Source organism: Pipistrellus hanaki (genome assembly GCF_964339955.1).
Source record: "Pipistrellus hanaki genome assembly, chromosome: 10".
NCBI classification, from domain to species: domain Eukaryota; kingdom Metazoa; phylum Chordata; class Mammalia; order Chiroptera; family Vespertilionidae; genus Pipistrellus; species Pipistrellus hanaki.
Window position 1 is genome coordinate 22,295,456 of NC_140512.1, and position 18,111 is coordinate 22,313,566.

Consider the following 18,111-nt stretch of genomic DNA (forward strand, 5'->3'; position numbering starts at 1 on the left):
CAAAAATAAACTCTATTTTTGCCTACTCACAACTGTAAACCTACTTGTGCCCCACTGTGTATATGACTTGAGTTTTCTTTTTTTTTTTTTTTAATATATTTTATTGATTTTGTACAGAGAGGAAGGGAGAGAGATAGAGAGTTAGAAACATCGATGAGAGAGAGTCATCGATCAGCTGCCTCTTGCACACCCCCTACTGGGGATATGCCGGCAACCAAGGTACATGCCCTTGACCGGAATCGAACCCGGGACCCTTCAGTCCCCAAGCCGACGCTCTATCCATTGAGCCAAACCGGTCTCGGCTGACTTGAGTTTTCAACTGCATATTTATGCCTTATAAACTGCCATAAAAACATAGAAAATACTTTACAAAGTAATAATCTATTCTTTGAAGTCATTATTACTGGACATTCCTATCACGGTCATATATTATGGGTAGAAATATACCTTTATCAACATTTAAAAATACATAAATGCATAAACAAAATACTTATAATCTGGTTTCCTCCATAACTTGAAAGCAGCATGTCCTTATTAATTGAAACTTTATCATTAAAGAATAACTTATTTAAAAAGTTAAGGTACTCAATATGACTTTTGATTAAAAGACGCTTTAGAAAATAACAAGAGGTTGTCACATTTTAAATGCACATAATTTTCATCTTTCATCACCCTAAGTATCCAAACTAGCATAATAGTTATCAATCCTCATTCCTGTTGTTTTCATAAAATAGATTTCCTTTATACACACGTCTCCCCTCTCAGGGGTATTTAAATCACATAATCCTTCATTGTCTGCTGTCGTTTTTGTTTTTCTCCTGGGCTGTTCCAGGCATAATGCACACAGCCACCAACAGCTGTCCTCCCGACAGACTAAACCATTTCTGTGCCTACCCAGCTGCCAGATTTCTTTTAAAAATATATATTCTTTCAGATGCTAAGCATCTTTATTCTCACTTTATTTTATGATATTATCTTATCTTCACTGTATTACTTCTTAACTCCAGAGAATTTGAGTTTTTCAGCTATTTGTTGCTTTTTGTCCCTCCCCCACCAATGTTGTCAAGTTTTTACCTTGACTTTGCTGAAAATTACTTTTCTATCCTCATTCAGAATAAACAATTTGAATTCATTTGTGGCACTGCTAGCCCCTTTATAATTTTTTTAAAATATATTTTATTGATTTTTTTACAGAGAGGAAGAGAGAGGGATAAAGAGTTAGAAACATCGATGAGAGAGAACCATGGATCAGCTGCCTCTTGCACACTCCCTACTGGGGATGTGCCCGCAACCAAGGTACATACCCTTGATCAGAATTGAACCTGGAACCTTTCAGTCCCCAGGCTGACGCTCTATCCACTGAGCCAAACTGGTTTTGGCACCCCTTTATAATTTGATATGTCAACAAGGCTTGCCCAAAGACTTGAAATATAAACTATGGTCCTTCTGAAAGGATACCCATCAATGTTGAACCTTCTCTAATGACTTCTTCATTTTATGAACTAACTTATGCTATTATTAATGACTCTCAACTAATGAGAGAAGCATGCCTTCATAGGGGATATCCAAATCTCTGTCAAGGAAAAGGGATATGTGTGGTTTGAAAAAAAATATATTGAACTTTACATTAAAATTCTATTAGAATTAGAAAACTTGTCTTGAACAAATATAATCCCAAGTAAGAGTAGCATAATTTTGGTAGGCAGGAGCATGAATTTCAAACTAAAGTAATATCACTACTAAATAATAAATATTGTGGTTCTTCCAGAGTGCACCATCTTTCAACCACTTCACATTTGCTTTATATGCCAAATGTATCAGAAACTGTGGCAATATTTCAGGGTTATTATTGAAGAAAAGGTTTTTAAAAACTCTAACTTGCAATTGGCAGGAAAGATAAAGAGGAAGCAAGAAGGGAAAGAAGGAAAGAACCAGAGGAAAACGATGCCATCCTATCATACCAGCGGTAAGTGAAACATCCTTTGTGGAAGATGGTAATATGGTTTAAGAGCATGGACATACCGAATAAATGCACTCACCTCGGCTATATCAGGATTGGGATTAAAACCACAGAGGCTGCACACAGTGGTTTTACATCCAGTGCATGTGTTAAAATTGGCCTTTTCTGGAAGATGCAACAGAAGTTCAGTAGTGTTGCAAAGAGGACAGATGGTTTTAGGGAGGCCTTGTACTGGAATCTGGGCTGCAGATGGAGAAGTCGGCGGCTGCAGAGTTTTCCCAGCTCCTGATTGGCTTACAGGCTTGGTAGATTGCTGAGCTGAGGGCTTTGCTGGGCCAGGCTGTTGAGATGGGGGTTTCACTGGGCCAGGCTGTTGAGATGGGGGTTTCGCTGGGCCAGGCTGTTGAGATGGGGGTTTCGCTGGGCCAGGCTGTTGAGCTGTAGGTTTCGCTGGGCCAGGCTGTTGAGCTGGGGGTTTCGCTGGGCCAGGCTGTTGAGATGCGGGTTTCACTGGACCAGGCTGTTGAGGTGAGGGCTTTGCTGGGCCAGGCTGTTGAGCTGAGGGTTTTGCTGGACTAGGCTGCTGAGCAGGAGTCTTTCCTGGCCCAGGCTGCTGAGCCTGAGGCTTCACTGGCCCAACCTGCTGCGCAGGCATCTTTGTAGGCCCAGCTGGCTGAGCTGGGGATTTTGGTGGCCCCGTCTGCTGGGCAGGGGGCTTTGCTGGTCCCGGAGGCTGAGCCGGAGACTTTGACCCAGGCTGCTGAGCTGCAGGCTTTACTGTCCCTGGTGGCTGGACTGGGGGTTTGTCTGTCAGCTGCTGAGCAGAGGGCTTTGCTGCCCCTGGCTGTTGGGCCAGGGTCTTCCCTGGCCCTGGTTGCTGAGCTGAGGGTTTTGCAGGTCCAGGCTGTGGCGTGGAAAATTTTTCAGGTCCAGGCTGCTGGGCTGGAGGCTTTCCAGGGCTCGTTTGCTGAGTCGGTGGTTTGGACGAGCTTTGCAGCGAGGGTTTGAGGGATTCTCCCTTCACCGTGTCTGACTGTTTAGTCTGAGGCCTAGTGGCCTCTCTTTGGAGCGGCAATTTCGTCTGATCTGTCTGAGGAGCCTGGGTAGGTCCCTGAATTGGCTTCCCGGCCCCTGGAGGTTGTGATTTCATTTGTTCTGGTTGCTGAGATGCTGATTTGGGAGAGCCATCCTGCTGATGCGGGGCCCTCACAGGTCCTTGCTGCTTAGGAACTGACTTGGGTGACTGCTGCTGTGACGGAGGCTTTGTGGTCCCATCGGGTTTTCCTTGCTCCTTCTGAGCTGTTTTTTGTTTCTTGGCAGTTTCTTCCTGGGATGCATCAGAGTCTGATATCAAATCAAAGGGATTGAACTTATTTACAACAGAGGAGACAGCACTTAAAGGGTTAACCTCTGAGAGGAAGCCAGGCATCATACCAGACTTGTGCTCTTCCTTAAAGTCAGTTCTGGACTTTGATTCTTTCAAACTAATAGTGGAAGGACTCCTTCCAGGCAATTTCTGTTCTGACCTCAGAGTGTCCGTAGTTCTGCTTTTACTGAGGCCAGGCTGAGCGGGATGCCCTGGGTCCGGCGGTTTTCCTGGCGGCTTCGGAAGGTGACTACTATCCAACTCTTGTTTCCTAGAAGAGTGAAACAAAACAAACAAACAAAAAAATGAAAACGATTAAAATGATCACAACGAAAGCAATGGCAAAAGGGCATCACTTTCTTAAATCCTCAAAATTATAACAGTATAAATATATTAACTAGATCTACTTTTATAGCTGAGTGTAGTGATCTAAAACATCTAATGCCTTTATTACTCTCTTTATAAAGAAAGTTAGATTTTTTTTTTTTACATGAAGGCAAAGAAAAGGGGAAAGAAACAATACTTATTACTATGAGTGATGAAAAATTAAGATATCTAGTCAGGAAGTATTCATAATAAAAGTCATTTACATTTACACTTAATAGAATCTGGCCATATTTAAAACATAAATATATTAACTCAGCAACATTATATCCCAGTACATGCATGTTCATCGGATGTGTCCTTTTCCATCACAAGATATGCCCAAAATATGTTAGTCTCCAAAATACCAGCAGCACTAATAAGTAAAAATATTCATTTTAAAATGTGGGAGTTTGCTGCAACTGCTTTTTGTTGTTTGTTCACATTGTGATATCAGGAGAGTTTCTAGTATAGAAGGCTGCACTTATCAGGGACTCTGATAAAATGATCATCTAGTCAATTTACACTATTCTGTCTAAAAAGGTAATATCCATCAAATATTAAACTTTATAGAATGAAAAATTCTACTTAATTAGCAACTTTCAGGAAACAGTTCCATCTGTCTTGTGGGAGAATGTTAGATCACTGAATTATTTTTTTTCTAATAGTTAATTCTCAATCTGAGATCTGTTTGCAAGGGGACAATAGATGCTTAAAACATCTTGAGATATAGCCTGTGGTGCCAAACGCAACAAGCTAGCTGTGAGGGCACTTTTGAAAAGTACTGCCACTTTCCTTAGATGAAGAAAATATATGATATTCTTGAGTAATGTTTTCTACAACATATACTATTGCTATTCTTAGATTACTAATAATATTTATTAGCATTGACTTTAAACTGTAAGAAGTAATTAATTTGAAGGATATCTTTTAAATCATAGACAAATATAGATGGATAACTTAAAATAGTTTTGGTAAGAGGATCCAATTTAAATTAATATGTTAAAGTATTAAAATAATTATTTCTTATATACACCTTTAGTCAAAAATCAAGTACATTAATTTTTAAGTCTTTATTTATAAATTTGAAACTAAGACTATGCTGCATTAGAGGTATAAAAATAAATCAAATTTCAAGTATTCTGTTTAATATATGTAGCTTTTTCATTTTGGAAAAGATTTACCTCTTTTTAATTAATAGGGAAAAAAATGAAGGAAAAACAGTGATTCAGTAGCACTTAAAATGTGAGATGATCACAACAAAGTTCTACAGGTTTTAATTTGTCTTATCAAAATATACCTGCTCATGGACAGACTGAATTTTAAATTTCAGATCATTTGTAAGTAAATAATGTAAGGCATGGTAGAAGAAACACTGAAGTATTACTTCTAATTAGGAAAGGGTCAGAAAGAAAATAACCTATAAATGGCATGCACAAAGTGATTTTCTTATAAAAGATAATACATAAAATTCGTAGTTCTGGCAATTTCCTCCAGGAAAAAATGTCACAAAACTCAGGTATTACCATATCTCTGAAGCTTTTAACAAGGGAGTAAAAGCTAACCCTTTAAACAAGGGAGTGAAAACAATTACCCATATTAACTCCAATAGTTTTAAGATATGTTTTTAAATGGATAGCCACATATTTTCATTTGGGAAAAATGATTTTGAATTTTTCTTTATAGGCCTTCCTATGTGTTCTCTTCCATATGAAAGAAAAAGTCATAGTAAACCACTGTTTAGCTCTTTATATTGTTCTAGAAATGTTTCACATTCAATTAATAAAATGGATCACTCCCTTGTAGGACATACTTCGGGATTCTGTTATACAACTGACTATCTTATAAGTAATTATTTAGACACTTTATTGAATTGGTTCCCTTGTTCAGAGTCCTAGAAATGTATATTTAAACACAATACTAAAAAAGAAAAAATCTATTCTTAATTATCTTCTATTTTGTGGGGGAAAAAATCCTGATATAACTATCAAGGTTGCCTTACTATTTAAACTTAGTTTTAGTTGCTATAATTATGTAAATAAACACAAAACATGGAAATATTGGGAGAAATAGTCATTGAAGAGGGCTTGGAGGGGATAAATAATGATGGAAAAATGAAATATGAAAAGAGAAAATGTAGGCTCCATACCAAACAAAAATATAAAGTTGTCTTAGCAAACTGTGGTCTTTTGGTGAATTTGTTTAGTAGGACAGTTATTCTGTTAAAAAGAAAAATAACTACAATGCCATCCATGTCTTGTTCGCTTGACTATGAACTCCTGGACAATGTGTTTCACTCATCCTTGCACCACTAGAACCAAACCTGTTAACTATTAGTAAATGAGCATTAATTATTGATGAGTGAATTACAAGGAGTGAGCGAATGATGAACATGGCAAGTTTTGTATTGTTCTAAATTAATGTTTCCTGAATTCTTTCCACTTCAAATTCTTCCACAGGCCTTCTGAGATATAACTGGAAGCATGCCATATTCTTTTTAGATCCTGGATTTGGCCTGCTGCTCTAGGAAGAAAAACAGGTGAGGAAGTGTCTAGGGGAGGCTCAAAGGAATGCTAAAGAAAATAATTGAGAAACTCGGAATTCTTATAAAATACTCCACTAATTAAAAGTGGTTTTTGGTCATTCCTTTTCACATGACATTTCTGCAGCTGTAGAAAGAATGTGTAGGAGAAGTAATAAAATGGCATTTCCCTGGGTCTACGTCGAATCAAAAATCCAAGAACATTATATTTGTAACCTGTGACTTCTTGCTTATAATTACCCATGATTTATGCAATATCACTATTTTACTACTGTCCTCCCTGGGGTAGAATTTTCTTTTTTTAGGTCAGCAGAGGAAAACTGGTTCACCTACAAATGAGGTACACATGTACTTAAGAGTAGATTGTAAAAGCCGTTGGAATGCTGGAATATTTTGTTAAGTGTAGCACAATAGGCGATGACACTTAACTTCATGTGCTGAGACACATAAAATTTTACATTAGAAATATAAGCAACTACAGGAATTCGTTTTTATGCTGTAGAGTATACTAGGGCTTAAAGAGGCTAAGAAATGAACCCAATGTTATAAAATTAGTCACAGATATATGGTGCCTTGATTCCTGGGGGATTTCCACTATATTGCACTGACTGTCCAATATGTAAAATATAGACATATCAAACTAATTCATATTAATGAATAACTCAACATACAACTTGTCTGTAGCCATCACTGCCAGTGCTATTCACTACTGATATTAATATTACTACTTTTATTTATTTATAAGTTGTTTTTTTTTTCATTTTAAAATTCAAACAAAAATGTCCTTCTGAATTTTTAATTGATCCTCACAATGAATGACTTTACAAGACAGGTAAGACAAGTATTACCTGTCTTATTTAGAAGAAAGGAAACTGAGGCACATATGACTGAGAAGCATTTATAATTTCTCATGAGTCGGTAAAATTAACAAAATAAAAACCTAGGTCCCTGGACTCTCAACCCATATTTCTTAAAAAGATGTTTTAAAAATCATACCCAACTGTGTCTAATTCACAGCACTTAATCTCTTAAAACTTCAAATAATTTGCATATATTTTCTCAGATATACTTAAATTAATGTGTTTCTAAATATTTAAATAAGCCAAGTATATTTTTTTGTTGTTATCACCTATGGGGATAATAATTTTCTAAAACTTATGTGCCTCTTATAAAAATTTTCAGTAAAATATAAGCAAGTTGCAAAAATTAGAAATATATTGTTTATATAATTAGGTGAAGCTTTAACCAATAAGAAGTCATAAATTACCTACTAATAAAAATTCTACCATAAAATTATTAATAGAGAGTTTAAAAGTATGCTATTTGATACAAATAGTGCATAAAACAAAGGCTGAAATATTTTTTCAGACATCCTCTGAAAGAAGAAAAGTTAGGAATTTAGAAATCAAAGCTCCCACTTTTCTTGGTATTTGTAAGAAGCATGCTAAACCTGTTGCTTATGCCTCTTAGGAAAAACTGTTGAGCAGGCATATATTTCTAGAAGGTTAATAGAAATATTGTGCCCCATTATTATCTTATGGAAATCTAGTATATGAGCATTCAAAATATTTTCCAAGTCAAATTTTTATCTGTAGAGAAAAATAGTACATAGCTGTACTACTTCGAATAATGGATAAGAAGGGCTTTTTACCAAAGAAATAGCCCAATATATTAGTAGTTTAAAAAAACAAGACAAAACACATAGTCAATATAAGTAGCTAACTTAACTAGCAGTGGTGGTTTCATTTCAAGAAAATAGGGTTTTTACCTGATAGATTTTTAGGCCTTTGGGATTTTTATAGGAAAAATACTATCATAAAACATTTTCTGTATCCATAATTCATTTTTACAGTTCTCCTATATTAAATGTAGCATTGTAATTATTTGACACAATCATTTGCATATGCTTCTGTGATAGTATTTAAGTTAAATATTTTATGAAGTACAGTATAATAAGCTACACCTATATATATTCAGATCTGCAATATTTCTAATACTTCAAATGAAAAAAAAAAATGTAGTTTCCCCTCCAGTTATCATAAAGCAGGAATGGTTTCACCAATAGAGAACTCTTCTCCAGGGGAAGTTAAAGGATCTGTTTACAATAATGAAGGCAGAGCTGGCACGATGATTATACCCTCTTAGTACACTAATTAGAAAAACAACTAATTTGTCAGGACGGAGGGAAATGGAGAGCCAGAGAAGAAAAATGAGCACGTTCACACCGCAGACTAGCACTGGATGGCCTGTGCGAGTTGTCATGGATCTAGCTCTGCCTTTAAAAGTATGAACTGGAAACTAATTTTAAGATACCACCAATGGACATGTTCTTCCATAAAACTGTAAGGCACTCCTGTATAGAAAAGAGCAGCGGTTAAAAAAAAAAAAATAGCCTATGCAATACAGAAATACACGTACAGCACCTGCTCTGCTGTCTGTGACCAACCCATCTGCTGAATGCCACGGCGTATTTTAGGGCCCCGCACTGAGCATACAGGATGCATTCGTTTTATACCTTCTACCTCAACAGCTCCCGCTCTCCTCTGGGGGGTGGATGGCAAGGAAGCACAAAACACAACAGCTCCAGGGAATGAATGGTATTGGGAGAGACACATGGAGACATGTATAAAGAAAAGAAAAAAAAAAAAAAGACCCCCCCAAATGACTGAGGAGGTCTTAACCAGAGACAGGTAAACACCCACACCTATCTATTTCCCAGCACCTCTGTCTGGTATTCATGCAAGACTTCCAGATTAGTAAATACACCGGAGGGCGCGTCTCTCCTCGCCATCCTAGTGGGGTGGGGGGAAAAGGTTCCAAAAGGCCAAAAAAATAAAAATAAAATAATTAAAAAAAAAATTACAACCCCAAATCACGGTTCCAAGAATGCAATGCAAGCCACCCTTGCCCATCCCACCAGAAAGTCTACCGATGCATCCTTTTTCCCACTCTGCCCATCCGAAAGAAGAAGGCTTTATGATTTCTCCTAACAGCCACCCCATTCATTCGGGAGGACCCATCCAACGGAAAGGACACATATATGCGCCGCCGCGCTGACACGCATGTGCCAGGGGGAGCCGCACATATATGACACAGACGCCGCGGACACGGAACAGCATGCGGTGCGTGCCTGTGCCGGGGAGGCGGCTCGGCGGCGGCGGCGGCGGGCGCGCTCCCCGCCGGCAGCCCCCGCGCCCTTGACATGACGGCGGCGATCTGCCTCCTCTCGTCCTCGCTCAGCCGGCTCAGGTCCGCCTCCACGCCGGCCAGCCCTTCGGGGAGCCCTTCGCCTTCCAGGCTCGCCTCGTTGCCCATGGCTGAGGCCGCCCGGAGCCGCCGCCGCCGCCGCCGCGCTCCCCCCGGGCGCCGGGCCCCTCCGGAGCCGCGGCCGCAGCCGGCTGTGCGGGCAGCAGCAGCAGCAGCAGCAGCAGCGGAGCGTCCTGGGCTCGGACCCGGCGCCGCTCCCCGGAACAGCAGGCGGGGAGGGTGTGGGGCGGATTAGTCCCGCTCGCAGGTGCTGACGCCCGCGGCCCGTGTCGCCTCCTCCATGTTGGACAGCGCCCGGCAACCTGGGCTGCAGACAGACAGCTCCCCGCCGCCGCCGCGCCGCCGCCGCCGCCGCGCAGACCGGAGCCCGAGAAGCCGCGGCGGCTGCGGCCCCGCCCCCGCGCCCCGCCCCCGCGCCGTGCGCGTGCGCGCCGCCGAACAGGTGATGGCCGGGCCCACGCCCAGCCCGCCTGCGTCGCTCAGCATCTTTCCCGGCTCTGGGCACCGATTTAAAGGGGCCCGGCCCCCCGGCGGGAGCGCCCGTGGGAAGCCTGGACCAATCTGCCCTGGTTCCTCTCAGGCGTGGGGCAGGACGCCTCAGCCTGACTTTTGGCAGGATGCACTCAAAGGAGCTGGAGGGGAATTGGCTATTCCCAGCCTTTTTTTTTTTCGTGGGATTTGTGGTTTTAACTGTGTGTGTGTGTGTTTTCCCCAGGAGGGTTTTTAGAGGATCCTAGGAATGGATTCAGGTAACTGGAGAACCACAGGAAAAACATGGTATCTTTGGGTTAGATTTTTCCAAAGGAGCTAAAACTGGCCCTTTTGCATTTAGATCTTTCCCAGAACAATTAGATTAAAACCTTAGGTACAGCATCAGTAAGCAGGTATGGTTTTTTAATGCATATAACTGTGCTGTGCCCTAAAGGGACTACACAAAAGTAAAGGGTTGTGGGAAATTGGGGTTTGGACACTCTAGTAAGAAATAGATTGTAGACTATGTTATATGATGGAATTTGGTAAACATGAGTTTGTTTGTTTGTTTGTTTGTTTATTTTGTAAAATATGTGGCTAGAAGAACCCAAAAAGGTCAATTCATTTGCATACTATAGAATCACACAGCTGACTTAATTCAGCACTGGATCTACAGCCCCAAATGTACTACCTGCCTTTCCTAACAAAGTAGTCTTAAGGTCCCAATTGTTGGGGATCAAAAAATAAAAAATAAAAAGCTAACAACTGGGAATTAACAAAATAAATAAAACAGAAATAAATGAGTTGCTCAGAAGGTATGTTTCCAAGGTTTTGCAATAATCATTTTAATAATTTGACACTGTGCATTTCCCTTTTATCAAAACTAGAAACTATTGTTAAGAATTATGATTCTGTTCATGGAACAAAACTACAATGAGGGGGAGCAGGTTAAAGATGAATAAGTCATTTTCAACTGGAAGCTCAGTAAGGACTCAGACGAGTGAATTTTGAAGACTAAGAAGTTTGTAGATGTGTAGAAGTGGGAAAAGAAGAAAACTCTAGGTGGAAAAATAATGTGAAAAGGCACTGAGACCTGGAGTATAGTGTGTGGAGAGGGCTCAAAGTTTATTGAATTGCCAATAAAAGTAGTTTTGGGAAGACAAAAATAAACGCTTGGCACAGTTATAACAATGTGTGGCTATATGATTATAGCTATTCATCCGCTGAAGTATCATTACTGGTTGAGTTCTACAAGAATTTTGCATAAACTTTGAATTTCTCAAAACTAACAGATGTGACTTACAAAGTCACAACTACTAAAGGTCATTCATTTAAATAAAGAAGAAAATGCTCTCACGTCATACAAAGAAGTCAAGCTCAGGCAACCAATCATCCTGATGGCCACACTTGGAGGCAAATACATTATGTTCATACCTCCTGGAAATGATTTAGCTTCAAAAAAGGAAATAATTTGGTACACAATTCTGAGTCATCATTTCTTCTCTGACAAAACAAGTAATTGCCCCATGGTTCAGACTGCCTGTGAATCAGTAACAGTCTGGATGAAGGTAAGAAAAGAGAAGAGTCACATATTGGCTATTTTCTCCGAATATGCTAAAGGTTTGTGAAAATAAAATATATTTGACGGAATTATACCCACAGGCCACAAGCTAAAAAATAATCAGATAACTATGCTTTTCAACTCTAACCTGAGAGTAAATGATTAAATAAGAAAATATATTCTTAACTCTATATTCACTTCCTCTGCCTATAAAAGGATCCTGTGAAGTAATAAGAAATGATAATCAATTGCAAAGTAATGTTGCTAGGCTAACCAAAAAGTAATGGTTTGTGCAAAAAATGTGCATTCACCTTTTCCTTCCCTCCTCTCTCCTAGAAGCAAACATTATCAAAAAAACAGGAAAATGGGGGTATATTCTGAGAAGAGTAAATGGACTGTAAAAACAAAAGATATGATGCTGACACTTGGGAAAAATTTTGTTGTTGATTTTTGAAAATGATTTTGCCTTTGGGAGTTTTGAATAACATTTCTTTTTTGAATCCTCTATTTGGGCTTAAGACTTCTTGTGCTTTGGAGGTGTGTATTATCTAAAGAGGAACAATGAATTCATTTTGTGTGGATTCTCAGAAATCTAAGAGTTAAATGCTATAGATAACTTTATCGAGTTCCTACTTGCTTACACAGAAAAATATCATAATTTGTTTCCTTCTGCAAATTGATGGTGCTGGGTTCAAAATCTTTATTGCTCCCTGTTTGTCATACCGCTACTCTAATGATCATTTATTTGAATTTATACTTAATTTAACAGGCTGATAGTTGAGGTCCCATTCACTCATCTTGATAGGTAGGTCATAAAATGAATCATTAGTTGTTTAAAACAGCCACTGTTCTATACCATTATGTCTTCTAAAATGACGTCTTACCTCCAGAAATCCAGATCTTTTCCTATTTGTTTTGTTCTTGTCTCAGTTCCCCAAGTAGTTTCCATTTTGGTAAATTAGAACAAATCTCAATGTGATCGTTACCAACTAAACATGACTCCATAATGAGTCCTTGGATTTAAAAGTCCATGGATTGTAGTGTATGTGTGGATGTATAACTTTATGTTTGTTTAAATATACACATTATGTCCATTTCTATATGGGCACATATCATTTTTAATGTTCCCTCTCTAATAGAAGGTAAGAGAGGGTTGTGTGAATTTAGTGGAGCAGGAACCTGCAGGACATTAAGGTCCAACATAATTTTTTGTTATGGCTGAGCTGCTTCTCAATTGCTTTTCTGGGCCATTTTTGTTAGCTCTGCTTTAAAATGAGATGTGCAGTTAGAATGGAGGGAATTCAAGTGAGATTACAGTTGATTATAAACTGCCTTCTCAGTTTTGAGGGACAAAGCATGAAGAGTGTTTTAGAGAAGAGTCTGATACATTTATTTGTGAATTCTGACATCTGGAATATCAGAGAGCTTCTTTCCCTTTATATTTATTCCTAAGCAAAACTGTAATTTAAAATAGGAAAAGGCACTTGCATTTAAAATTCCTAAAGGCATAAGATATATTAAGAACAAAATTAATAATTTCTATGTCACTTTACAACATTAATTTGTAATTTGAAAATTCTAATAAGTGTTGAGATTGTACCTCAGATGTTTCAACATTATTTAGCCACTTTACAGTAGGCTTTAGAATTTATAACCTACTCTTTGGAAAACAGGAAGACGTGCACTTGTCTTATTCATGATTGTTGTTGACAATGTCTGACTTTAAATCCTAGCTCTGCCATCATAGATCAATTTGGACTCTTCAGAACCTTAGGTTTCTCACCTCCAAAAATGGAAAAAGTATATCAACTCTCAGGGTTCTTGTGAAAACTAAATGAGAAAAATAGGTGAATGCTCTTGTAAAGTAAGAAACATATGGCCATTGTGGTAGATTCTTACAAAACTGGTCCTCAGGGAATCCCATCTGCCTGTCCACCACCCTCTACAGTGGGCCTGCCACCCTGCCCCTCAAGAGGCCGGGTTTGTTTCCTCATCCCTTGCTTGACATGAACTGAAGTCCTGGCTTATTTTTACCAAAAGCGTGGTGGCATGGAACTTTCCAGGCTAGCCTTCCAATCCGGCCCTCCTACTCATCTGGAGATTTTCCATGCTCTGAAGAAGCCCAGGAGGTGGGACTCCATGAGAAAAGGAACCCAGCTGCTCCAGCCTCCAGCCATCACAGCTGAAGCCTTAATGAATCCCCTGAGAGCAACTTGGCTCAGGGGAGGTACCTGCTGGCTACAGTCACATCAATGAGCCAGGTCAAATCAGTACAAGAACTGGCCTATAAACCCAAAGAATCATGAAACAGAATGACAATAGTGACTTCCATAATTATCGCGGGTCACTATGTTTGGGGGTTTTAGAAATCCCAGTTTTTACACATTATGGTGATGCATAATCATTCAAAATTCCCCTTTCACTCTTTTACTTCTAGTGACTATTTTCCCAGTTACTGTCCAGTTGTACTTGAGTTACTGGTTCAAAATTTCCAAATATTGCTCTTCACATCTATGAATAAGAAAGAACCCAATTATAATGAATAATTACATGCTTGTCTCATGAAAGGCTCACAGGAAAAAAATATATATATATAGGAGGATGGTATTTTAATTATGTAACACTATCCTATCCAAGCAAAAAGTTAACTACAAAGATGGGAAATGTATTCATGAGATTTTTTTTTTCTGAGGGAGACCAATGTATTTATTGGAGACTCTGCTGGAGAAGGAAGGTGACACTTTTAAGATCCTACTTAAAATGGTGGCTAGAACTATGCACAACAATGTCAAGATTCTTTAAAGAAACACACACACACACACACACACACACACACACACACACACTAAAAATAGTTCTACCATATGACCCAACAGTTCCACTTCTGTGTGTTTATCTGAAGAAAATGAAAACACCAATTTGAAAAAATATGTCCACCCTATGTGCACTGTATCATTATTTACAATAGCCAAAACATGGAAGCAACCTAGAGGTCCACTGATCCGTGAATAGATAAGGAAGATACGCCATAGACAAGGAAGATATATCCAGCGCTTATCTGCATTGCTCTGCAGAATAAAGAGAGAGCAATTTGAATTGGTTGAGTACCGTGGATTGGAAGGCAAAAGTATAAGGGAAGGAGGACATCTGAGGCCACGTGTTTGGTGGAAAGGAGAAATGGAAATGTCCTCACTGCTGCCTCTAGTGGTGATGTGGCCCAGGGAGCTCTGCAGGACTGGCAAGTCAGTGAGGCTTCAGGGTGGTTCCCTGGATGGTGGAATGAAAAGCACCGCTTTGTCTCTCTCATGCAGATTCCAGGAAAGTCCATATGACTAAGGCATCTGTGCATGGACTCTTTGAGAGGGGGTAGGGGTGAGGGGTGGCACTGAAAGAGATGCAGGCTTTATATCCAAGCTGAAATACATTAAAACTCTAGGGGATGTGGATATCATGTTCATACACAGGAGTGGAGGACAAAGGGTATGTGACATCTGTGTTTCAGTCATTATTATCATATGTGCTGATGTGCAAAGTTTATTACAGTTTTCAGAGAGCCCTACAGTTTTCTCATGGGCTAATACCAAACTAAAGGGAGGATCCTTTGGAAAGATTTGCTCTTGTCTCTCTGTTTGAAGAAAAATAATAGATAATTTTCAATAGGCATATGTAAAGTACAATAGTAAATTGCAAATTACTCTTACAATGGTTTAAAACTCTGAGAGGATATTACAATTACCTATAGATGTTTTGAAAATGATCAATAGCTATGCTTCATCTCATACAAATTAAGAATCTTAAGGGAAAGGATGGCATTTGTATTTTTTTAAAGCTACCTAGATGATTGTAACATACAGTGTGGGTTGAGAATTACTGCTTTGAAAGGATAGTAGATTTTACTGTCAGAAATACAAGACTAAAGACAAGAAAGAGCCACTTGGGAATCGGTATAGATTTTATTTTATTTTATTTTTATTTATTTATTTATTTATTTTTGAAGCTGGAGCCAAAGACATCAGCAACATGGTTGCCATTATCAGAAATGAGTTTTTAAGAGAAAGCTAAGAAATACAGATTTACTCTGTTCAAAGTGGTAATTCTGCATTTGGAATATGGCACACAATTCTGGTTACCACATTTTGCAAAGTAGAACTAGATAAGCACAGCAAATCAAAGAAGATATCAATCATTGCAATTTAGAAGATCGAAGAAGGAAATCTAGAAAGGTAAGAGTCTTTTACTGAAGAACATGAATTAAAAGTGTCCATCTAAATCTGGTTAACTCAATATAAGGAGTTTTTTTGGATACAATGGAAAAGACATGCTCAAGAGAGAGGGGGGGGGGAGAAAGACAGATTATAGTATATTTATAGATTTGTTTACATCCCATATTGAGATTCTAACTCTTCACCAGTATCAGTTTTCTCCCCTTTTGGGCAAGTAGCTTGACCACAATTGCCAACTTCTCTTGCAGTCATAATAACCAAAAAACACAGGTTCAGCTGCCTGCCAAAAAGAAAGCCAAACTCGTGAGGCAGGTGTTGGTTCAAAAGGAGAGAGGTTTATTCAGATGCCATGACCTGGGAGAACTGTGGAATCCCCCTTCCAGCTCAAGCCTGGAGTTCTTACAGGGATAATGAGGGGAGGGCCTTTTTTTTCCTCTCTCTCCAATTTTCTTGCTAGCTTTTGGTGCACTTGGTGTAAGTACCTCTCCTTGAGCCATCGTGGCCAATGGGGGAGACTCCCGGAACGCCACCTGACTATCTATGGTAACATTATGGCAGCCTCATGACTCAGCTCCACCTAATGGAAATGTGTTGTTTCTAGGCCCGGCCCAATGGAATTCTGGAGTGTATGCCTCTATGGCTGACAGGATGGAGACAGGTGAACTCCAGAGGTTCCCTGAATTGAAGATGGCAGAGCCATTAGGAGGGTTAGTTGGAAAACCATGTGTGGAATTCTGCCTTCCCCTGTTAAGACCACCTTCTGTGTATACTTTTATAAATGAGGGGGGAAGTGTCTATTGTGTGTGAGCCAGAGTATGTTTTTGTTCTTTAGCCTTTTAATTAAAGCAGTCTGTGTTATCTTAACTAATATAAAATAGAAAGAGGTATTTCTTTACTAGAGAAACTAATGTTAATAAAACACAAGCTCCCCTTATCCATTCCACATCAATGACCCATGTCCTGTTTTTCTTTTGAGTTGACTCCCAAAATGCCAACCAAGCTCACCTCTTTTCTAGTCTTTGTTTTTCCTTAATCTGGGAAGATTGTCTTCTAGCCTCTACCCATCCTTCCATTTCTCAAGGTCAAACTCAAAGCCCATTTATCTTTAAAAGGTTTCTTTTTATGCTAAGCCAGTGTTGTTTTCAATTATTATTTGAGAATCTTACTACTCATTTAACATTTATTTACATATGATCATGCTTTACTCATTAAAAGTTTCAGGACTGAGTCCTTAGAATGATGGAACAATGTTTTTATTTTTCTTGCAATCTTATCAGTATCCAGTTCACACAGTGAATGTTCAAACCAACAGACATTAAATGCATTAGTGAGAAGTCTTCAGATGAAGAATGTGAATAATGCAAAAAAAATATATATTAACTATTTTGTAGAGAACACCTATGATGGAAGAGCATAAGGGAATGTTTTCATTAAGAATAAGGAGCATTCTATAAATGACAGAATTTGAACTAGATCATATTTAATATATCACCAAAGCACTCTGTTATGAAAACATAGTTCCTACTAATGAGTGCATAGATTCCTGTGTGGTATGTCTGTGGCCACTTTCAGAAGTTTGATAATACTTTTAAGTATAGTGGAAGTGTATATACTTTCTTAATAAGCTGGCCAAAAATTATAATGAAAGTTAGAAAGTGGCATGTAGTCCTTTAATTATCTAAGAAATATCTCATATAGCCAAAGAAGAAAAATAAGTACATTGGAAAAATGCAATAAATTTGTTTTTATTATTCTGATTTTAAAGGATAATTCAATAAAAAGTTGTCATTATCTATTATTTATCATGTTTTATTTGCATTTGGGGCTAGATGTCTTTGCCTCAAATAATTTTATTGTTCACCATTTCTCAAGCCCTTTATTCCAATCAAGATCTAGATTTGTCAGGTTTTTAAAAATATATATTTTGTTACAGAGAGGAAGGGAGAGAGATAGAGAGTTAGAAACGTCAATGAGAGAGAAACATCGGATCAGCTGCCTCCTGCACACCCCCTACTAGAGATGTGCCCACAACAAAGATATGTGCCCTTGACCAGAATGGAACCTGGGACCCTTCAGTCCCCTAGGCTGACGCTCTATCCACTGAGCCAAACCTGTTTTGGCAAGATTTGTCAGTTTTAAGTATTGAGTATGTGGAAGATGGCAAAGATTTTGTATAATTGTGCCTAAAGCTTTCCATGCCTCTCCCTTCCCCCACTGGATTTAGTGCTCATATACAAAGATCAGTGCCTGCTATTGGCAGATGGTCCATAGCCCGTGTATAATAATGTCACTTCATGTTTTCTAAAGGACTTCACTGCAGGGATGTCAAACTGACAGGCATACTATACTGCAATAACC

At 38.9% G+C, this 18,111-nt stretch overlaps 1 protein-coding gene across 6 annotated transcripts in view; it reads right to left on the bottom strand.

The window, feature by feature from the left end:
- PCLO (piccolo presynaptic cytomatrix protein) overlaps positions 1-9,832 on the bottom strand; it is a 254,587-nt gene extending 244,755 nt beyond the window's left edge. For all 6 annotated transcript variants that reach the window (XM_084897067.1, XM_084897064.1, XM_084897066.1 and 3 more), the window contains exons 1-2: positions 9,362-9,832; positions 2,040-3,597 (exon numbers count right to left, since the gene is read on the bottom strand). In XM_084897067.1, coding sequence (XP_084753193.1) covers positions 2,040-3,597; positions 9,362-9,546 — 1,743 coding nt within the window. In that variant the 5' untranslated portion in view covers positions 9,547-9,832. The remainder of the gene's footprint in view (positions 1-2,039; positions 3,598-9,361) is intronic.
- Between the last annotated feature and the right edge of the window lie 8,279 nt (positions 9,833-18,111).